We start from the raw sequence: 22,722 nt of genomic DNA on the forward strand, positions 1-22,722 counted from the left end.
AGCTAATACAGGAGGCTAAACTCTGTCCGTTTGGTAAAACTTGGACTTAAAACAGGGTGAGGAACTGTTAAGCTTGACTAAAAATGCTGTTAGGGATAAACATGGCTATTTTACAGGTAGTGGTTGTTGTCAGCGCCTCGGTTTGCAGGTGCCTGTTGCACAGCTACATGATGGGGAGTTGTCGGAATGAGTCTCTGATGTTGCACCTTGCAGAGCCAGCGTTCGGGGGGTGTGCGGGGAGCTGTAATGCTGGGGGCGAGCGCCGTGTCGTTCAGGCACAGGGCTGGTTTGGGAGGACAGTGGTGCCTTAACTTGGGTCGCTGTTGTTAAAGAATGGAGTTTTTTATGCCGTGAGGACAAGCAGCATGAGGAGCACGGCTGTGCGGAGGGTGCTCGTTTGCAGCTGCAGTTGGCAAGGTCTTTGTGTGTGTTATTAATGTAGGGAAATGTGAGGGGTTGTATCTCAACCTTAAACAAGCAAACCCCTGTAAATTGTAAATGCTTTCAGTAGAAAGGGCAGGGTTTAAGAATGTATTATTTTCTCCTGTAAACTTTAGATTTTGCCAGCAGGAGGAGCCCTGAGATAAGTGTTAGCTGCATGGCCTCCGAGTCTTTAGGAGCTGTGATCAGAGAGGAAATAAGAGAGCAGTAAGGCAAGACCTTTTTCTTCAAGATGTCCCTTGTGGGAAGCTAATTCAGTCCCATTTCCCAGCATTAGTAAAATTGGTGATGAGAAGACAAATTAGGAGATGACCTGTGCAGAGGCTGGCTACAATTCAAAGCCTTTAGAAAAGATGGGATGCTATCAAGTGACCTCATGTGATGCTCTGTGGAAAAACACATCTTATTTTGGGCACCTAAGTCTTACTTGGGGTGCTTTGAGCTGTTGCAAGGATGGTTCTTGCCACAGGGCTTTCCCAAGCACGTCTGCCTGCAGTTCCCAAGGGCTGGTGTGGATGCTGCTGGAGTTTTGGTGCCTGGGGCAGTGAGATAAAAGAACATCCTGTGCAAAGCACGTAATCCATACGTGCCCTGTAGTAGCAAGGCACTTAATATTTCTGAGGCTTCTGGATTTGGTGCTGCTGTGCTGCCTGAGTACTGTCCATCCAGCACTACCCCAAAACCAAAGCCCAGGTCTCTGTTGAATAACGTGTGTGAGTGCACGTCTGCACTGGCCATACGTACCCAGCTGGAGCTCAGGCGTCCCGAAGGAGAGCAATGAAATCCAAGCTTTGTGCGGGCTCTCAAGTGGAGGAGCAGTCACTGCTCACACAGCAGCTCTCCAGCAGGGTCGTGTGTGGGTGAGGCAGCAGCGAAAGCTTGAGCTCTTCATTATTCCAGAGAAATATTTACATTTTTATTTTAAAAAGTTTTAGTCCTTACGGGAATGCAGTATCAATGTACAATGGCTTGAAAGAGATGCATTTTTTAATGGCAAATTCTCAGTATGTTTTAAGAATGTTCATTAACAAAATCAGTTGTGCTGTATGTGCTGCAGGGAGATCGTCTTATTCCTTGTCTGTGTGCGGAAAAACTGGGCAAATTTTAGATGTCCTTTATTTCAGTGGTGACTTGTGGTCATGGGTGTTATCTGACGGAGTGTGATGTCTTGTAGATGTGGAGCTTCCAGACTTTGCAGTGCAGTCTCCTAAAGGGTGTCAGGGTGGCCTTCACGTGGCATTTCCGTTCAACAACCTTGTCCAAGTGTTGTCAGGGCTGCCTGGCGAGATGGAGAACTTGGAGCTAAAATCAGGGACTGGTGTTGTATCCTGGAGTATTGTATATATATCCATGCAGATATGTATGTGTTCTGAAGTCACAGTGTTTCTGAGCGTGATGACCAAGTGTGAGGAAGGTCAGGTGAATCACCTTGGAAGGGTGACTTGAAGGCAGGCTGTTGAATACACAGCGGTCCTCTCCAGATGCGGGTTCATAGATGAAGCAATTCTGCTTGTGTCTGACTGAAATAAAATAGCCATTAGTCCGAGGTTGCTCAGGTGTGTCAGGCTTCATGCTGAAAGAGAGAGAATTGAATCTCCTAGCTATATCACAGCGTTTGATCAGAGGAAGTGGCCAGATAAAACCCATGAAGTGCTCAATCTCATGCTTGGATAAGAAAAAAATCCTTTATTTTTAACATTCAAGCAATAAATCCTTCCTGCTTCCAGGTAATGCAAAACTATCTGCAAACAACCGTGGAGGTGTTAAAATCGCGCCAAGCTCCTTGGCCATGACAGTGTCTTGACATGTTGGGGAACAAGCGCTCAGTCCTCTCACAAAACGCTTGTGCCACTTTATACGGCATTTGTTGATCTTTCATATCAGAACTGAATGACTGAGCGCACAGTCGCAGCCTCTGGCAAGTTATTTTTCTGTGCCAAGCAAAACATCCACTGGTAGAGATTTTCATTTGGCTTTGACAGGGTTTGCTGCTTGGAATTCAGCAAAGCGCTGCTATCAAAGACGAATTGTCCTGGCTGTGTTATATTGATTAGCAGGCGTGCGTCTCGTGTGCTTTTTCACTCCAGGGAAAGGAAGAAAGTACAGAGTCATTTCGTTGCTCGTGGATTGTTGGTACCTTTCTTTACCTCTTTTCTCTGTGGCAAAACCCGTCTGCTTTCTGCTCCAGAGATGCTAAAACCTCTGGTTTGTGTGTGCATGGCTCTCATACTGGTATTCTTTGAAGGTCAGTTCACTGTACCACTCTGTCTTCAATAAACCAGTTGATCCTTAGAGATGCCAGAGCTGGAATAGACAAAAAATCAGGTAGGGTAAAACTGTGTGGACAGGGCAGGTGGGAAATGCAAACAATAGGAGGAGGGAGAGCTGTGATTGAATGGAATTAATACATAATAAAAAAAATTCACATCAGTAATGTATTGCTGTGGCACTTGCTATGAGACTTACTGCTGAGGCAATAAGATACATATGCAATCTTTACTTACTGCTGAGGCAATAAGATACATATGCAATCTTTACTTACTGCTGAGACAATAAGATACATATGCAATCTTTACTTACTGCTGAGACAATAAGATACATATGCAATCTTTTCTTTATAGCTGCTAAATATCAGGTAACATTTGGAAGAGTTAATAGCTGTAAAGACTGAAGTTCTGGTGACTCTAACTGGGGAATTTGCAGAAAAATCCATTTCATGATGACCTACTTGCCAGTTTTTTTGATTGTCCCAGAAAGCTGCCAGCTTGATACAAGTACAGGATGAAATCTGAGTCAAGAAGTTCCTGTATCGAGGTTGCCATCTTTGCAAGGCCTAATGCACAGGTTTCCAGCTGTGGGCTAAATACCGACAAATTCCAGCGCTGCTGAGACGAGCCCGTGGCCAGCAGAGCCGTCATGAGATGGATCCCTTTCTGGAACATGTTCTTCGGCTCTTCTGTGTCAGTCGGTGCCAGCACGTGCCTGCTGTTAACAGACCTGAGTCAAGTCTGGCTTGAATCACCAGAGAACTGCAGAAAATTGACCTCTGCCTGGAGATTTGATAAAAGGATTCTTAAAAGAAAAAGAAAAGGTTTATTTGTGCCACCTCAGGGAGTTTCTGTCCCTCTGGTTCTGGGACATGCGCTGTAGTTGGCAGTTGGGTCATTGCCTTGCAAGACGTGCCCTTCCAGCTTCCAGTCGCAGAACAATCTCACCTTTCTCTTTCTCTTTCCTTGTGCTGTTATCTCCTAAATAGACTCAAAACAGAAATGCAGCTTTTGTTTTGAATTGGGGGTTTAAAAAAGTATGTGAAGGACAAGATCTGACAGTGTTAATTGAAGTGACTTAAATGTCTGTTGTGTGGTGCTGGAGGGGTGTTAGGGTCAGTTTTAATGTCTGGCCAGAGCTGGGGGTGCCGTGGGTGCCATGGGACAAGGGCCAAATGAAAGGAAATGGGGTGGTGGGGAGTGCAGAACTCGGACTGCACGGAGTGCTTTGGTGATTTGCGGTTGCTAATGTTTGATGTTCCCTCATAGAGGAAATGTTTATAGACACAGAGGAACTGAAACTGACAGAAATGGACACACTGTTTCAATGGGACCTGGGGCTCTAGTGCTTATTTAGTAAACAAACCGTGCCCCATTGATACTTTTTCCTTAATCTTGTAAACGAAAGTGACATCCACACTAACCAAGGAAAAGCTCCTATGTACCCCTAGAGCTGATGAGTGTTTAATGCCAGCCCGTGCATTTGTGAGCAGGACCAAGCGCCCCAGAGCCCCCTGTGCTGCCGGGGCCTTTGGGGTCGGTTTGTCTGTCTCCCGGGCGGAGGAGCCGCCGTGGCAGCTGCAGCCGGGACCGGGGTGCGGGTTCACCGCAGCGGTGCCGGCGGGGGGAGGAGCGGCCCCCCTCCCCGCAGGGTGCCGGGGGCGGGCCGGGGGCTGCCCGGGGCGGGGCAGGGGAGGGGAGGGCGGCGCGGGCTCCGCCGCTTTTCACGCGGGGCCGCGGCCGCTTTGTCTGCGGGGAAAGTTGGGCGGCGGGGCGGGGGCTGCGGCGCCGTCCCGGCACCTGCTGCGGGCGGCGGGGCCGCGGGGCCGGCCATCCCCTTCCCTCCTCTTCCCTCCCCTTCCCTCCTCTTCCCTTCTCTTCCCTTCTCCCGCCGCGGCGCCGCCCGCTCGTGCTCCCCGCAGCCGGCGCGGGGGCAGCGCGGCGGGGCCATGGGCGCCCGTGCCGCCGCCTGGGTGCCGTGGTGCCTCCTCGGTGCCGCGCTGGCCGCCGCCGCCTCAGGTGAGTCCCCGGCCCGGCCCGCGGGGGTCCCTGCCCCGGGGAGAAGCCGAGCTCCCGTGCTCAGGAGCCCCCATCCCGCGGGTGGGGGTTTGGGGCACCTTCCCCCGCCTTTCCCCTCTCCTGGCCGGGCGGGGGTCCGCCCCCCGCCATTTTGGCGGCCTCTCCACGCGCCCGGTGGGGGGCACCGGCGCGAAGCCGTGCGGGCCCCGGCCGCGTCCCAGCTGTGCCCCGTCCCGCCCCTGCCCACGGCTGTTCCCGCTCGCAGACACGCGTGGGGTGGCGGCTCTGGGCTGGCGGGCGGGGAGCGCCGGGGGTAGCGGAGCGTGCAGGCGGGAGGAGGCCGGAGGGAGCCCCGGGGCTGCCCGCCGCGCTCCGCACCTTTTCCTGCCGCCCGCAGGGCGAGGGGGCAGCTCGGGGCAGCAGCGAGCCCCTGCCGGGCTGCGGGACGGCTCTGCGGGGCGCTTGTCCCAACCCACGAACACGGCGGTTTCCCGCGGCCCCGGGCGCCGGCGGCAGCGGTGCGGGCACCCCCGAGCGGCAGCGGTGCGGGCACCCCCAGGCGGCAGCGGTGCGGGCACCCCCGAGCGGCAGCGGTGCGGGCACCCCGGAGCGGCAGCGGTGCGGGCACCCCCAGGCGGCAGCGGTGCGGGCACCCCCGGGCGCTGGTGGCAGCGGTGCGGGCACCCCGGAGCGGCAGCGGTGCGGGCACCCCCGGGCGGCAGTGGTGCGGGCACCCCCGGGCGCTGGTGGCAGCGGTGCGGGCACCCCCGGGCGCTGGCGGCAGCGGTGCGGGCACAGCCGCCTGCCCCCCGAGCTGGACACGCACACGCTGGGGTGACAGGGGCAGGAGCTGTGGCCGTGGGAGCAATATCCACCTTGTTCTGGTTGAAGGAGGGTTCAGTTCAACTCTGCTGTGCGGGTGTTGCTGTGGGAGCGCCCTGAACGCCCTTGCAGGCACCGAGCGTTGCGTTCATCTGTTCTGTCGCTGAACAAGTGTTCTGGGCAGGCTGTTGAGAAGTGCAAGGTTACGATCCTGTGACGCTGTCAGCACAGGGTTAAGGACATACAGTTTGAAGTGTGGGGGTGCAATGCGATTGTGCACTTGTGGTCTTGGGTTGTTTTCTGGTTTCTCCTTTGGCAACACAACTGCAGGTTCTTGGTTTCCAAGTGGCAGGCTACCCAGATAGTGCTCCTGCTCTAACACCGAGTGTCCCCTTTGATGTACTGGTGAATACACGTAGTTAGCAATAGCTCCGTGTGAGCTGGGGAATTGCTAGATGTGACTCTGGGCTATTAACTTGTGGGACAGTACCCCGAGAAACTTAATGGTTTACAAAAAAAAGAGCCCAAACCAGTAACTACCCCATCAGCCTCCTGCTTCCAAGATGCCCAACGCAAAAGTACCAAGGCAAAAAGTGTGAGGGTTTCTTCCCAAGCTCCTGCGGTATGTGGAAGATGATAATGTTCGTTTGAGGACGCCCTTTTGGGTGAGCTTTGCAATTGCAAACAGTCGTTAATCTCACCGGTGCCTCGGAGCTGCCTGCAAAGCCGGGGCTCTGCAACAAAGAGCCATGTTGCCAAACTCAGCGTGCGTGGTGTGGGCACCTCTTGGGCTCGCCCTGAGCTGGGAATGAAAATATACCTGAAAAGTACTTCTAACTGAGGATTTTCAGAGCCCTATAAGGATGGGTTCTATCCTTCGTAACTCTTGAGGGAGCGAAACGTGCTTTTGCCTTCAGAACAATCAGATTTTCTGAGTTTGCTTTCCAGTTGTTCACAGCTGGAGTGAGGCTGCGTGTGCAGAGCGGGCTGTGGGCACAGAGGGGCTTGGGAAGTGTGTGGGGCTGTGGGCACAGAGGGGTTTGGGAGGTGTGTGTGTGGGGCACAGAGGGGTTTGGGAGGTGTGTGTGGGGCTGTGGGCACAGAGGGGCTTGGGAGGTGTGTGTGAGTTCTGCAGTGTGTGGGGGCTGTGGGGCACAGAGGGGCTTGGGAGGTGTGTGTGGGGGGTTGGGGGGCACAGAGGGGTTTGGGAGATGTGTGTGGGCTGTGTGGTGTGTGTGCGGGGCTGGGGGCACAGAGGGGCTGGGGAGGTGTGTGTGTGGGGCACAGAGGGGTTTGGGAGGTGTGTGCGGGGCTGTGGGGCACAGAGGGGTTTGGGAGGTGTGTGTGGGTTTTACGGTGTGTGCGGGGCTGGGGGGCACAGCGGGGTTTGTGAGGTGTGTGTGTGGGGCACAGCGGGGTTTGTGAGGTGTGTGTGTGGGGCACAGAGGGGTTTGTGAGGTGTGTGTGTGGGGCACAGAGGGGTTTGTGAGGTGTGTGTGTGGGGCACAGAGGGGTTTGTGAGCTGTGTGTGTGGGGCACAGAGGGGTTTGTGAGGTGTGTGTGTGGGGCACAGCGGGGTTTGTGAGGTGTGTGTGGGGCACAGCGGGGTTTGGGAGGTGTGTGTGTGGGGCACAGCGGGGTTTGTGAGGTGTGTGTGTGGGGCACAGTGGGGTTTGTGAGGTGTGTGTGGGGCACAGCGGGGTTTGGGAGGTGTGTGTGTGGGGCACAGCGGGGTTTGTGAGGTGTGTGTGTGGGGCACAGTGGGGTTTGTGAGGTGTGTGTGGGGCACAGCGGGGTTTGGGAGGTGTGTGGGTTGTGCGGGGCTGTCGGCCGTTTCCGTGCGTGCTGTGTGACGAGCTCCTTGGCACACGACGGCTCTTTCACGGTGTGCTCAGTGCCTGGCACAAAGGGCCCGGGATGTAATTACAGCCTCTTCAGGCAGCAGTAGGAAATGCTTTTTTCTTTTTTTAATAGTTTTCCTGTGTCTTTTTGATGTGTTCAAGTCCTTGGTAGGGGCTCTGATGCCATATTTCACGTTTTAAGGTGTTAAATTATTGTTACGTTCATTCTTTCAAGGATGTGTATATGCTAGTGAGCAAAATCCAAGGGCAGTGAGGTTTTGGAGGAGTAAACCAGTTGAGTTGTGCTGGTCTTCACTAACTGGTAATAAGTTTTGGGTTTTGTTCCCACGTGCCTTTTAACAGTATGTGACTGTGTGTTTTGCACCGATTTTTGAGGTGCGGCTGGATGCTGAACCTTGAAATTATCCATTCTTGCCAAAAGCAGAACGTGAGGGAGGAGAGAGATGTTGGAGGGCAGGGAGATAACGGTGTTTGAAGGTCAGTGCAGTAACGTGAGGTCGGGAGAAAGGGTGACCAAGTGTCTTGTTGCCTTTTTCCATGGAGGGGAATTGCTTTGAAGTTGCAGTAGGTGAAGGAGCGGAAAACGCGGCTCTTGGGTGAGGAAATTCCTCGTTCCCTGGGTGGTCCCTTGGGGCAGCTTTTCTGCGTTCTTTTCATCTTGGGTTGCTTTTGATTTCGCGTTCTTGTCCTGTTTGCAGTGCGCAGATACGTGTAGTTTGAGAACAGGCTGTTTCCTAGATAATCAATGAAAGCACTGTCATCCAACTTACTCATTATTTTAATTTCTAACCTGTTTGTTGAAGGAGAACACATAAAACATATTTGAATGGGTGTATGTCTGTACCACTTGCTTGGAGAACCTTTTGGGACGACTGGTGGCAGGGCAAGCGCCATGCACCCGTTGTTGGGTGCAAGGGGACCCGTTGTGCGCAGAGGAGTGATTTTGGAGCAGGGATTCGTGCAGCTCTTTTTGCAGTGATTACATTTTTATGTGTATGTTCATGTGCTTTTTTTTTTTCCTATAAATGGCAAGAGGGTTTATAGGCGCACAGAGAAGAGACTGCCTTTTAGCATGCCATTCGATGTGCCTTGTGCTCTTAAGGGCTGGATTTTGCCTTCGAATAGCTTCCCTTTAGTTCAGTGAGAGCCTGGATGATTATTCAGAGTTGAAAAGGAGTTCTTAGGTGTACACTGTGAGAATTTCCACCTGACAGGGGCGGCCTTGGTGACAGTGGAGGGGAGAACACGAGCGCCTCCAGCGAGTGGGTAATTTCTTGCAGTTATAAGGCTGTGATGCTTTACCTGTTGCATAGGCGGTTGTAGGTTCACTGGGGGTGTGCTGGTGTTACTTGCTTCTAATGGCTTCCCTGGTTTTTGTCCTGCAGGTGCCTGTATCTACCGCGGCTCGTTGTTCGAGGTAGGTGAACTGGAACGTGTTACGTGCGAGGAGCGTTTGAGAATGTGCTGTTGGCCTTGGCTCTGGGTTCTGATCTGTGTCACCCCGCCGCTGGGGTGGCCGAGCGTGCTGCATTTCGACCTGCGGGAAAGGAACAGCAAACTCATTATTGCCCTTAGAAGGGCTGGAAATCACCTCCGGGCCCTTGAACCCAAGCGCTCTCATTCTCAGCAGCTCCCGAGGCTCCTTCTTTGTCCAGGGTGTGAAGAGATGTCAGAGATTTCAAGGCTTTTGGAAGCCGTGTGACTCAGAAATGTGCAGTCCTAGGCAGGCTACAGGTAATACTTTATAAAACGTCTCAGTGATGCTGGGATATATCTTTTGTTGTGGTTTGTTTTTTTTCTGAATTAATAAGGTATTAATGACAACAATTTAACACCTTTTCTTCTGAGCTGATTACGGTAAGTACTGTGTACCCAAGCTACTCAGTTACTGCTCTGGACTAGCTGATCTTTTGAGGTCCCTTCCAATCCCAAACATACTGTGATACTGTGATACTCTTCATAAACCTGGAGTATTTTGTTTCCTAGTCTTCCTCTCGGCATGTACATAATCCATGAGTAAGAAGCAGCGGCTGCAGGAGGGTAAAGGTGTTTGGTTGTGTCAGTGCAGCTCTCTGCTGAGCCCTGCAGCTCACTGAGGGCAGGAGGGACCCCAGGGGTTCGTGAGGGGGTGTCGTCTGCCCCAATAAACACTCACGTGTCAGTCAGGGGTTTATTTGCTTTCTGCTTGCTAATGGGTGTTTTTTCTCTGCTTTTTCTCTCACTGCTGCTCTGTTTGAAATGCTGGTGTGGGTCTCGATAGTAGCTCACTATAGCGTTTGTACGTAAAGGCTGTGGGATGATCTAGGTTAGACGTATCCCGTTTAAGGAGATTGCTTCCAGTATCTTCGATTTTGTCTTTAATATAAAGATGATAGTGTTTTTTGTGAAGGAAGCACGTCTGTGACAGCAGTAGTGTTCAGCAGCTCTGCAGCAGGGCTCGGTCACACACAGAGCTGACGCAGGTGTACGGCTGGCATTTCTAATGACGTAAAACTTGAGCAGCTCAAGCTCGTCATTTTTGGAGCAAGGACGTGTCCCGTCTCTCGGTACCTGTCACATCTGTCCGAGCGGTGTCTGCTGTGGGAACAGGCCTTTGCTTGCTCCTCCATGAGTGTTGCAGCATTTCACGTGCACTAATGAAACAACTGTTCATTACTCTCTGGAATTGCATAGAGACTGAAGGACAGGCTCTGTGGCTACAGCTTGCATTCTGAAAACAGGTACTAAATCCGCATCGTTTCTGACTCAGACGGGGAAAATATCCCGTGCAAAGTACCAAACCTGTGGGCCAGGTGCATCTTCCTCTGTAACGCTGCTTCATGGGGTTCTTTGCGCGTCTGTGTTGGGAACTGCACAGGGAACGGTGGAAACTACAGCTTTGCTAGGGCTGGTTTCATTCTCTGGTTTGCGCCACTCGTGGCAGCGGTGTTGAAGCTGGCTTGGCTAAGCCTGGCTCAGCGCGGTGCCTGTGAAGCGCTGATGCAGCTGACAAGTGACCCGGGAGCTGTTGCCTCCTGGCTTTGCTGGTACACTCGTGTTTATTGGAGCTGGGGAGGAGGGCGTTTTTCAATCACCAGGTGTGGTTCTGGATTTGCAAGCTGCCATGTCATCTCTGTTGCAGTGTCATCATGATGAACACAGTTGGTTTTTTCCTCCCGTACCCCAGATCATTAGCAAAGTAAAAGCCTATTCTGCATGTAATCTGTGTCCTTGTCTTGCTGTCTCACCTCTGGCGAGGCTGGGACCTGTGTTCATGGGCCTTTTTGCGCTGCCTCCACCAACAAGGGCTGGTGTACATGGTGGTGGCACAGGGTGGTCCTGGGGGAGCGTGTGCCTGGCCTTGCCCTCCGCGTGGGTCACTGGAGGAGCAGAAATCCCTTGGGGTGCGTTGAGCTGGTGGGTGTGTGTTCTGCTGGACGCTCTCCTTGCTGTCTGTCTTTCCAAAGCAGATGTGCTGACACGGGCAGAATAATTTATAGCACAGGATGAAAATGGCGCTGCTGCGACAAGTTCAGTCGCTTGCCGTTGGGTTTGTGTACCAGTTTGGTATTGTGGATGAAGCCTTCTTTAATGGAGCCAACAACAGCCCTGGTGTGCTGGCTGCCCAAACCATTTCCCAGCCTTTGCAACCGGGCTGTTCCTGTTGCTGTGATTTTATTGTCAAGGTGAGAAGCAATAAGCTGGGCACAGGAAACAGGGATGAGCAGACAGACAGTTATTTCTTCCAAAGATACTGAGGCCTCTTGCGTGTGCAGCAGCTGCAAAAATAGCCTTAATATCATTATTATAGTGCCAGCCGGAGGAAGCTGGTGGTAACACGGAACAGCCCTGGGTTTTGTGAGTGTGATGAGTAGTGGTGTGACCAGCTAAAGGAAAAGGTGGGCACAGTTTCATGCTGTGGCTTGACAAAGCTGGACTATAAAGACGCCATTGGGAGGGGATTTGGCTTGGGGAAGCTGCTCTGGGCTGTGTGCTGCTCCGTGGGAGCTCTGGCTTGAGCTCCGCTTACTGCTCTAGGCTGCTGTGGGCTGCATCGTGGGTTAAACCCAGTTTTGCAGGTGCGGGGCGCTGCCGGAGGAGAGCTGGGGGACGCCACAGCAGGATTGGACTAGAGGTGCTGCTGTGTGCCCAGAGGGAAGCAGACGGGGAAACAGTCGTGGCTTTACCATTTGTACATGACTTTAGAAATATGCGCTTAGTGTGTTCCGTGAAGAAATCCCAGGACGAACGTGCAAGCTAGAGATGTCATCTGTATAGAGCCTGTTCCAGGGGAGGAATGTGCCTTCTGGGTGCATTTGCTTACAAACGGTTTACTCGCTGGAAAAGATGGGCTTTTCTGAATGGCAAGAAGGCACTGGGCCAAAAATGGCAGCCTCATCTGCTGGCTCCCCCCAGGGTGGCAGCACCCTCGAACACGGCTGTTGGCAGACCTCAAGGTATATCTGTAGAAACTCCTGTGTGTTAAACCATGGCTAGAAATGCCGTTGGCTTTCGGGTTCCCCGCTCGTGAGAGGTTGTTGGGAGTTCCATGTGTAAGGGGTGCAGGCGGACGGTTATGGGGTTATTGCAGGAGGGCTGTTTGCTGCGGGTCGTGTTTCGTGGCACTTGGCTATCTCGCTCCCTTCTGCCGCAAACCCGCGCTCTGAAGTCAATCGGAAACTCCTTGGGGCATAAATCAAACATTTAAAGTGCAGCGAGCGCAGGCGCTGCGGAGTCGCTCCAGTTATTACCACCGCTCGTGTTCTGCATCTTGCTTGGCTGACTCAGCTGCTTGTGTATCAAGGGTCAGCTTGTGTTTATGGCTTTTTCTGAGGAGAAACACAGTTTTATGTTTGATTCCCATCCGTGCTGCGGATGCTTGTGTTCCTCATCCGCCCTCACCTCGGAGGGAGCTTTTGGACACACACAACCAGCGCGGCTGCCTCCTTTACTTAGCAAAGGAGAAAATACACATTGGTGTGTGTTTCTTACTTGCTGAGGGAATGTAGGTGGGGATGAGGAGACATTGACGCCACACTGGAAGTCACGGTGCGTGGGAGGCATTGATGGAGCCGTGTCTGGGTCTCTGCCTTGCGCTGGAGGAGCTCTCAGCCCTGGGCGATGAGACACGCAGCCACGGGGCTCTGAATTAAGGTGGGAGTGGGTTTAAACGCCAAGTGTGACTGGATAGATGACACCTCATGTCTGGTAGACGCTGCAATAAGGGAGGACACGTCGCTGTCTCCACTGGGTTTTCACTGTGGTAATCCGTGGACGCCGCAGCACTGCTGGCGATGTGTGTCAGCGTGAGTCTGGGCGCTGGCTGCTCCCCGTGCAGCTTTCCTGAGACAAACGGGGCTTTTGTAACACCATAAAGCATCAAACAAGCCAGGCAGCTCTTCTTGAAAGGAAATACATTATTAATCTGGAGTTTGGGTGGAAATGATGAATAGAAACAAGTCCTGTGCTAACACACAGTGAATGGTCTTGTACTGCTACAAAAAGAACACCTTAGTTCCCTTTTACCTTTGAAACTGCCTGAAGAATGATTCAAATTAATCAAAATGCTTTGTTGACTTGAACGTCTTCAAGGAGGTCACTTCTCGCTCAGCTTTGCAGGCGTTTTGTACATGATGATGTTTGACTGACTTAAGTGCAGTGGCAAGTGTGGTTGCAGTGGAGAAACCAAGTGCTGCTTTCGAGCTCTGCGGCTGAAGAAAAAAGCACATGGAGGTGTTGGTGCTCAAAGCTCGAAGTTCATGATAATAAACCAGCTTGAATTGTCCGATGTGACTGCATTTCTGCTTAATGAAGTGTCCCTTTGAATCTTGTGATTAACGTGATGATGTCTTTCTGGTACTTCTGTATATTTTGCTGTCTCAAGTTTAAAGAAAGTGATTTTATGCCTTTTGAATCAGGTTCCTGTTTCTGTCTGTAGTCAGTGCTGAGTCAGCAGTCAGAGGGACACGTGCTGAATAGAAAACGCCTTTGTCAGGATTTGGAGCGTGCCACTCCAGGTAGCTCACCTTCTGAATCCATTTAGTGACTGTTGAACATACATCTTAGCCAGTGCAAAGCGCTCTGCTTAGAGAATACTTCCAATTAGCTATGGAAAAATGAGCCTCGCTGTAATTTCTTGAGAAGGATAACAAGTTACTGCAGGAAATAGAGCTGAGAATTGAAGATTTCAGTGGAAGGTTTTGCATGCGAATTTCCACAGTGCTGAAAATGGGTTTGTTAAATAACGTGATTTAAACAGCACCGCTCATCCTCAGCCTCACCAGAGCACAAACCCATACGTTTCTGTCTATAACGGGCATGTACCACTTGGCAGCTCCAACCTCTGGCTCACAGCAGCGCGGTTCTCCCTCCGTACAATGTTGTGTGCTGTGACCCAGTTTGCTGTGGGGTGCAGGGAGGATGTGTTCTTGTAGACACGAGCGCTGGCCGATATCTACAGATCAATGGTATTTATGGAATGGGTGTAATGAGGTGGTGTGACTCCCCGGCACAGCAGTGATGGAGCGAGGGGGGAGTTTGGTGCGGCGGGGGCTGATTTTGCATTGCAGTGGTTTAAGCCAGCGGGGAGCAAGTGCCTAACGCTGAATAATCATCTTATGCAGCGCATGGGGCTTAATACCCACCTTACGCTGGGTCTGTGTGGCTGTGGGTGGAAGCGCAAGGTGATGGAAAACGGGCCCCTCAATTGACGTGGATTGTGTGCAGTTGAGGTTTGTTAATGTGAGATGCTGCTCACGTAGGAGATCCCCTCTGCTTGGTGCTTTCGGAAAGCTGAGATAACCGAAAATCAACAATAAAGGCAAAAGTGTTGGCATGGGGAGTGCTTTTCGAATAAAGCATGGGCTGCATGTGCGTTCCTTCCTTGTGTTCCTTTGACAACCCAGCACTCAGACAGAGGGATGGGATGGGCCGTCTGCACTTCGTGGGACCGGCTCACGGCAGCTTGGAGTTGAGATGAAGATTATTCACCTGAGGAGGTAGGGAATTCTTGATTCTTTACTGATTATGAGTTATTTCTTTGTGAATCAAGGCACACACTAATATGTAATAGTTCTTGTGTATTTTGGTGATGCTAATATAGAGATATCTAAATGTCATTCTTTTAGACGGAGGCAAATAAACCCCTCATTTAACAGGAGAACACAACACTGCTAGCATGGGTGAGGATTAGCGTGTTCCAAGAATACCACGTTTATTTTATTATGTAGCGACGTCAAACTCTCTCTGAATACCCAATAACATACAGTAAAAACTTCTGAACTTCTTCAGGTTAGTTTCCTATCTTTGTCCGAGGAGTCTGACACAGTGCCCACCATCAATCAGTGCAGCCTGCCCATCAGCCTTATTTGATATGCTTTTTCCTTCTGCTGACAAGTCCCGTGAGCATGTGGAACACCCTGAGGAGGGAGAGCTGGAGAGATGGCTGCTAAAATCTCTTAAAAAGCTGGAAGGGTCTGCTTAAACTGTACCCTGAACTTGCTGTGAGCAGGGCGGATTCCACTGTGCTGGGACACTATGGCCGTGATCCAGACGTTGTTGTTACGTTCTGGGGGTGCTGTGAGGGTGTTCGTGCCCCAGGAAGGACCTGTGGCTTTGCCTGTCAAGGGTAAACGCTGCAGCTCCTGGATACACACGCGTTTCAGAGGAGAAACCAGCAAGTGGCTGGAGGTGCAGCTGAAGGTCCTGATGTGAATGACAGATGCACCAAACCGGACTCTCACAGCTGCCCCACGATCTCGAGTGGGGGCAGCAGAGATGGACACAGCAAGGGGAGCCGTGTCCTCCTGACGTGGCCGAGCGGTGGGGCAACTTTGCTGTGGCACACACTGCGCGATGGGGGGCACATACTGTGCGATGCACAAAACCACTTGCTTTGTGCACCCTGAGATGGGGATTTCTCAGCTCTCTCTGCAGCGGGCTACAAATACACTGAATTTACTGTCCAGTTCCCTTCTGTGTGTCTTCTCTTTCCCATCTCAGTCATTTTCCGAGATGCACACACTGGCTTAAGCAGATGATTAACATTGAATAACCCAGATGTGGGAGCTGTATGCCAAAGCTTTGTCAGGAGGTGTTGGATTTCTCGTGGATACAATTAGGTAATTACCCAGCATTTATAAATTTCACGAGTCGTTGTGCCTTCCATCATTCCAGATGCATTTGGAGAGCCTTGTTTAGGAAATAATTCCCTGTGCATTGTAATTTACTTTTCCTTTTTAAGTTCCCCACATGACAACTGCGTTTTTTGTTCCGTAGGTCGCTGGTGCAGGTTGTGTTTCCTCATTCCTTCCCTCTCCTCAACCCTGACAAACCCCATGGGGTTTCCTGTTGGCATGTTCTCTCTGCGTGGGGGCTGCCGTGTCCCGTTGATTGGTAGGGGTGGTGGCCGTCAGGTGTTGCGTGCAGGGACAGGGGGCACGAGGGCGCGTGGGTAATCTGCTTTGCAGGAAGAATTGCGTTGTCTTTCTGTATCAAACACGATTTTAGTTTTGAACTATCAGCACTGGCTTTTCTGCCCTTGTTTCTTGTGTGTTGTAAATGACAAGTTGCCTGAAAACTCTTTTTCTGTCTCTTCAGCACAATCATTCAGAGCTGCATAAGTCACCTAGTGGATTGCGGTTCTGGAACAATCGCCTTGCTGTTTCCGTGGGCTACTCACAAGTCTTCAATCATATTCCAGGGATGTAACTTTAATGCCTATCAGATGACTTTGAAAGTTTTCATTATTCCCAGATGATATTTTACAGAAGTGCTGTTTACACTGAATATGCGTGTACATCAGTAGTTTCAGGTGTTTACACTCTGAATGTACATGTACATCAGTAGTTTCAGGTGTTTACGCTGAATGTACGTGTACATCAGTAGTTTCAGGTGTTTACACTGAATGTACGTGTACATCAGTAGTTTCAGGTGTTTACGCTGAATGTACGTGTACATCAGTAGTTTCAGGTGTTTACGCTGAATGTACGTGTACATCAGTAGTTTCAGGTGTTTACGCTGAATGTACGTGTACATCAGTAGTTTCAGGTGTTTACGCTGAATGTACGTGTACATCAGTAGTTTCAGGTGTTTACGCTGAATGTACGTGTACATCAGTAATTTCAGGAGAGATAAAATGAAGAGAGCTTGGTTTGGATGGATCTGTACATCACTGAACGACACTGAATGTACAAAAGAGAGTTGGGGTGTGATCTTGTCACCTCTCAAAATGCCACATAAGTCCGTTAAGGTTGAGCTTTGCATCTGGGTAGCGGGATAGTCACATAGGGGGCAAAACGGGGTGTTCATATTGAAACACCCTTTTCCTTTGAGTAGCTCGTGTCCCCATCAGAAATGCCGGCGTGAAACCCGCTCACCGTCACCGGTGTTGCACACACTGGTTACGTTCATTGCTGTGAAGTTGTCTGGGGTAACTAGTTCTCTGAGTTTTCCAGTGAGCATTAACTCTCCGATTGTTGCTCTTGTACCTGCTGCATTTCTCAAGGCGTCCAGGATACTCCGTGGTGCTTTTGGGAAACACGTTAGGGATGGAGCAGTCCCCGCTGTGCAGCTCTCGCAGCGGGGTGCGCTGATGTCGTGTCCCCGCTCCGCGCTGTCGGCCCTGGGAGCGACTGTAAAGAGCCACGTGGTGCTGGGATGCGCTCGAGTTTGTGATGCTGGGATGTCTGTATTTCTGCCATGCATATTAACCCGCTTCCCGTGCGAATCTATACGGCAGAGTCGGCTGGAAGAGCGCTGTAATTCCCCCAGGGCTGTGATTTATTGCTGAGTGCCACTGGAATAAAATACTGGCTTGATTTTGTAATCATTATAGCTACTTCAGATTCATTCGGTAATGAATCCTCTGACTAACTCCATGAGCTCAGCATTGGGAATGTCTATATTAGCAGCTGGAACACTGTGGCGAAGGGAGAGTCCTCGGCATTTTCAGACACCCTCAGCTGTGTTCCTGGGGATCGCTGGGGAGAAGCAGCTCTCCCTCCTCCCCCGGGTGGGAAATCCCGAACGTCATTCCTTCCTGTATCTATTTGAAGGATTTTAAACCAAATGTTTTGTTACTCAAAAAAATTCACAAGTTTCCTAAACTGCTTCCTGTGTGTTTTGTGGAGATCAAAATGAAACTTTTTGAAGAAAACTTTTTTGTGGGAATATTTCTTGTGGTGCTGGACCCGCGCGAGCAGGGTGCTGGCGGTCCAGCCTCCTTGGTGCTCCCTGAGTGTGCGGATGAGCCCCAGGGTGGGTGGTTTAGGTATGAGCTCGTGAACTGATTTAGGCAGGGCTGTCATTGCTGACGCTCTGACAGTCAGTTTGGAGTCAGGGGGTGCAATAAATCCTTTGGTGCATTGAGCTGGGTACAGCAGTTTCAGGTGGAAACATGAGCAAACTTGTTAGCAACTTCTTTTGTGCGTTTTTTGCAGCTTTCTAGATGCTGCTATACATGTAAAAGGCCCATTTTTGTTTAGTATTGAAGGAGTTAATTTGCAGTTAAATTCTGAATATTACAGAGTAAAAGTGACTTGCTGCATCTTTATTCCGCTGGATTTTCGTGTTTGTTTTAGAGAACGGGCATTTTGGAAGTGTCCAGTTCTGAAGAGCCAGGTTTGATTTCCGCGGGAAGTGGAAATCATGTGCATTGACTCCTCGTGATCTCCATTCCGCAGGGATGTGCAAGGTCATCGCGTGGAAAAGGAAGCTGAAGGTGCTGTGGGAAACTTTCCACAAGACAAGTGCATTGTGCTCCCATCGAGCGGTCAGAAGAGGGATTCTTACACCCTCTTCCTTATTTCATTTGATTTGTAATATGGACCCCTCATTGGTTTGTAATATGAACCCCTCTTATTAGCACTTTTTTTTACTATTATTGTGGTGATTGTTTCATTAATAAAAATAGGATGTATTAGTATTAAAAATAAACTAGGGACGATGCCTTCTAAGCAGGACATTTTTGCTGGGCTCCCGCCGCTTCAGGATCAGCAGGTAGAGCTGCTGCTTCGAGCCGCGTCTGGTCAGTGTGCGCCATGCAGGCAGCTCTGGGTTAGAAGACAGGCTGAGCCTGTCTGCTCTTAGGCTTGGTTCATTTTAGAAGCTTGGCATTCCTGTGGTAGGTGAAGTATAGATTGTTAGACCCTGCTCTAATATTCAAGTCCAGCCCAGTGGACCACAGCAGTTTGCTAAGAGACAATAATTTCTTTCCTTATAGTCTTGCGTGTAAATCTGTATTTTGCTTTGCAGGTAGCAGCAAGGGGGACGATCTGATCTGATCTGATCTTCAAGGTCATGTCTTTCACTCTGCCTCCTTTTTACCCAAGTGCCGTCTTTATGCTCTAGAAATAGCTGATAAATCCACACGTTCAGACTGAGATGCTCGTTTCTCCTATGGCAGCCTCGATAAGTAACCTCGTTAACATCAGCAGTTGTGCTGTCTATGTAAAAGCTGCAATGAGGTCTCAAAACACAATGTTTTCAGTGCTTTCTGTATGACGCCAGCGTGTTTTTAACCTTACTGAAGTCATTTCGTGCTTTTGTAGTTCATTGGCTTTTTTCGTGTATTTATAGAAGGTATTCTTTTTCAAGCACTGCAGTAGAAATGATGAGAGCATCTGGTTAAATCCGTCACGTCTTGTAGAACAGCCTCTTAATGCTTATTCTCAGTTAGATGGAATAGGAAAAAATAGCCTTGGTAATTGATCCTTTCTTCCTTTAGATGGTTACAGCAATATTTTAAAGGCGTTAGATATTTAATATAATTAGAGTGCCGTAAGTGTCACCGCCGTGCTTGTCTGCGGTGGAAACGGCCTCGGTGAGCTATGAGAGCTGTGAAGCGGAGATGAGTTTCAGGGAGCTGTTTATAGCCTCTTGTTTCACGGGACCATAGCAAAGGATGCAGCCGGGAGCTTCTGCTTTGCTAAAGAACATTTCCTTTCTCTTTTGGAGGGGTCTGGTTTCTGTGGTGTCCAGACCAGCCTGCGCAAGCAAATCTGCAAGCGCACTGAACTCAGCACCCCCGTCCAAATGCGTGACGGGATGGTAGGCAAGGATACCAGGTTTGTGGAGGAAGACGGTGATTTACCTGGGTTTGGGTTAAAGCCTAAGGACCCTGTACTAAGCCGGGAGTTGGGTGAGGATATAACTCACCTGGGGCAGGTTTGGGTGCCAAATGAATTTCATTCTTGTGTGCAGGAGAAGGTTCTGCCGTTCTCTGTCCCAGCAGGGTGAATGGGGGTTCATTTGTGGTACAGATTTACCCTTTGCCCTGCCCGTGAGATGATGTGGAGGCAGGAGAGCCGCGGGGCGTTGGTGTTCCTGTTCCGTCACCTGAGCCGCGGTGGCCGCGGCATCTGTGTGCAGCGATGGAGCGGCTGCGCGGGGGCTGCCCGCCGGGTCGGGACCCCCAAAACACCCGCCCGCGCTGGCACGGGACTCGCTCTCCGTCTTCACCCTTCTGGGAAGCGGTGCCGGAGCAATTTAGACAGTGACTGTAGACCCGCCAGTTTACAGAGAAACGAGAGGTGAGGCCAGAGACACTTGGGGAAATGTGATCAGTGCGGTTCTATTTGAGGAGCCTGAATTCCTGTGCTCCATGGCTTCAGGGGTGGGTCCTCAGCTGCTGGAAATGGCTTGAGCTGCTTTGATGTCCATGGCGTTCCACCCGCTGAGCATTGGCCCTACCGCCGGCTGTCAGCCCGCCAGCCGCCGAGCTTTTTCTGCAAGATGGGAGCTGCTTTATCCGTGTTTTCCAAAGAGATCATCGCTTCACCCTCTAGCTGTACCTGGAGGGGATTTGCAGTAAGCCCAGCCCCTGCTCTTGTTCCTTCCTCATTGTGGCCGTACATGTGAAGTCTTGGCTCATTTCCTGTGAGCCAAACTCACACATAATCACATAAAGAAATGACCTAGCTTTGGATAGGAGCTGTGGGGAAAGCTGGCCTCAGGGAACGTGTTAAAGCACAGACGCTGCTGGTGGGATTGAGATTCCCCTCAGACACCCTCACCCCCAGCTGCCCCGCTGGGGACGGAAGGTCCTCTTGTGCTGATTCACCTTTTTTGTGGGCCAGTTCGAAGCGAGGGGTGGTGATAACTCTTTAGGATTCTTGGGTTTTTTAATGGTTTTTCAATGAAAAGAACGCCTGCAGGGTTCAGTCGTACTCAGAGCTACCGCACTGAGCAGTCGCTGAGATCTGCCCTGCTGCGCGGCTGCGGGGAGGGAGCAGAGCATTAATTGCTCTCATTAATTGCTCCTTGTCCGTGCTGGTGGCTGTCCCTGTGCATGTGAGGCTATCGGCAATAAAGCTGGACTGGTAGCTTTGGGCCAATTCCTTCTTTTGTTAAGCCAGGCAGTGCTGTGTTTCTTCGGCACGTCATGAAGAAGTCCCTGTCTCGTGGTCGTGCTGTGTTGTGCCAGCTTCCACATACAAAAACGCTGGTTATGTGGGTTTTGATAGACTGAGGAGCAAAGCACAAAGCTCACATCACCTGGGTTTTTTGGGCACGGCATTCAGGGTGTGCAGAGGCTCGACATGAAGGCAGGCGCGGCAGCACGGCCCCTCGTGCCAGGCGTGCCAGGCGTGCCAGGCTGGGCTCTGTCACGTGCCCCGCGCGTGTTTGCGGTAGTTTGTGCGGGCTGCCCTCCCTAGACGTGCTGGTCTTCGCCTTCCCCGGCACTGGGCGCGCTGGCGGTCGGTCTGTGCTCTGCCCCGGCCCCTGGGCACGGCGCCCGGCTCCCTGCTCGCGCCTCTGTCTCCTGCCAGGGCACTTGCTGTGCCTGCGGAGAACTCAAATGAGGCTTTTTATGGTGCTTTAGTTTTGCTTGGCGCAGTCGCTTTGGTCATCACACAGCCGGTGATGATCCCTGTGTGCCTGAAGGAATTGGCGGAGGATCACAGAATCACAGAATGGACTGGGTTGGAAAAGACCTCAGAGATCATCCAGTCCAACCCTTGGTCCAACTCTAGTCTGTTTACTAGATCATGGCACTAAGTGCCATGTCCAATCTCAGTTTAAAAACCTCCAGGAACGGCGAGTCCAGCGCCTCCCTGGGCAGCCATTCCAATGCCTGACCACTCTCTCTGTAAAGAATTTCTTCCTAATATCCAGCCTAAATTTCCCCTGGCAGAGTTGAAGCCCATGGCCCCTTGTCCTATTGCTGATGCCTGGGAGAAGAGCCCAATCCCCACCTGGCTAGAACTGCCCTTCAGGTAGTTCTAGAGAGTGATGTTTCAGGAATCCAAAGAAAAGTGTGTTTCTGTTTCTCCTGCCCTTCGTTTCCCCTTTTTCTTGATCATCATTTTGTATAGACTTCCAGAGGATTTTGTGATGAGCTTTTGGCCTCCTTGTGTTCCAGTCGCTGGTTTATTGACTGCGTTGTCCGTATGGTGACGGTGAAACACGAGCGGTGCAGTGTAGCTCTGTGCCTTCTCACCGCACACGAGAAAGGGAAATCTGAGCAGTGACGAGGGGTTTTATAGGGAAGTTCCTCAGATCCTTCCCTTCTCCCATTCCCTTTCTCCTAGTGTTTGGCCCAGGTGTTTAACACGAGCATGTGTATAAATAAGTTCCTGCAGGAACAGTGCTGTTAAAGACCTGTACTGACGGGGTCCTGTGTGCAATTTTATCAGAGTTTGTTGTGGGAAGGAAGAAGCCTCCGTGCTGTTTGCTGTGGACTTTGCACACTCAGGGCAGGCCAGAACTTGAGTCCTGTGGGACAATATAGATCAACAGAAGGGCACTGTAGTAGCACTCGTCTGGATTCCTCTAGGCAGGCGGGAAGCAGACGCGATGCTCAGCTCCGGGGAAGCTTTTGGGAAGGACCTCTTTTGCAAAACTGCTGCCGTGTGCAGAGTCCCAGTTGGCAGGGGACACTGGGCATCCCGAAGAGCAGGTGTGCAGCTGCTGCATCTAATCCCACTTTGATTTGGGGTGCTGGGGAGTGCTTTGGCTGCATCAGGCTGTTCCGCAGCACCTGGTGGATGAGCCTCTTGCGCAAAAAGTGCCCAGAGGCCCGTGTGTCACTGCAGTCCCAACCCCCTTCTGCAGATGTGCAGGGGACAGAAGAGTTTCTCGTCCCTTGGGGTCCCCAGGGGGTTAATCTGCTGCGAACAAAATGCAGGGCTGGGGGGTGTCCACAACAGCTCTTGTGTAGGGGAAAGCACGGACCCGGACCGTTGAAGTGTTAAAAGCAGGTGTGTGCGTGCGGTGCCAGGGCCTGGAGAAAGGCGTGTGGACCCTTTAAATAAAGAACTTGGAAACTGATCAGAAAGGTGGTTCGTTATATTCTTGTGCCCTTAGGTTCACTGGGGGTTTGTTTTCTGCCA

The 22,722-nt window shown here is 51.2% G+C and overlaps 1 protein-coding gene across 1 annotated transcript in view; it reads left to right on the plus strand.

Moving 5' to 3' along the window:
• Positions 1 to 1,836: 1,836 nt before the first annotated feature.
• The window catches only part of FRAS1 (Fraser extracellular matrix complex subunit 1), a gene marked incomplete at both ends in the record, with an annotated part of 116,033 nt that continues 95,147 nt past the window's right edge, over positions 1,837 to 22,722 (plus strand). The window contains 3 exons of the mRNA XM_080343325.1: positions 1,837 to 1,860; positions 4,631 to 4,727; positions 8,797 to 8,828. Coding sequence (XP_080199451.1) covers positions 1,837 to 1,860; positions 4,631 to 4,727; positions 8,797 to 8,828 — 153 coding nt within the window. The remainder of the gene's footprint in view (positions 1,861 to 4,630; positions 4,728 to 8,796; positions 8,829 to 22,722) is intronic.

This window comes from Nesoenas mayeri (assembly GCF_963082525.1).
Source record: "Nesoenas mayeri genome assembly, chromosome: 4".
NCBI lineage: Eukaryota > Metazoa > Chordata > Aves > Columbiformes > Columbidae > Nesoenas > Nesoenas mayeri.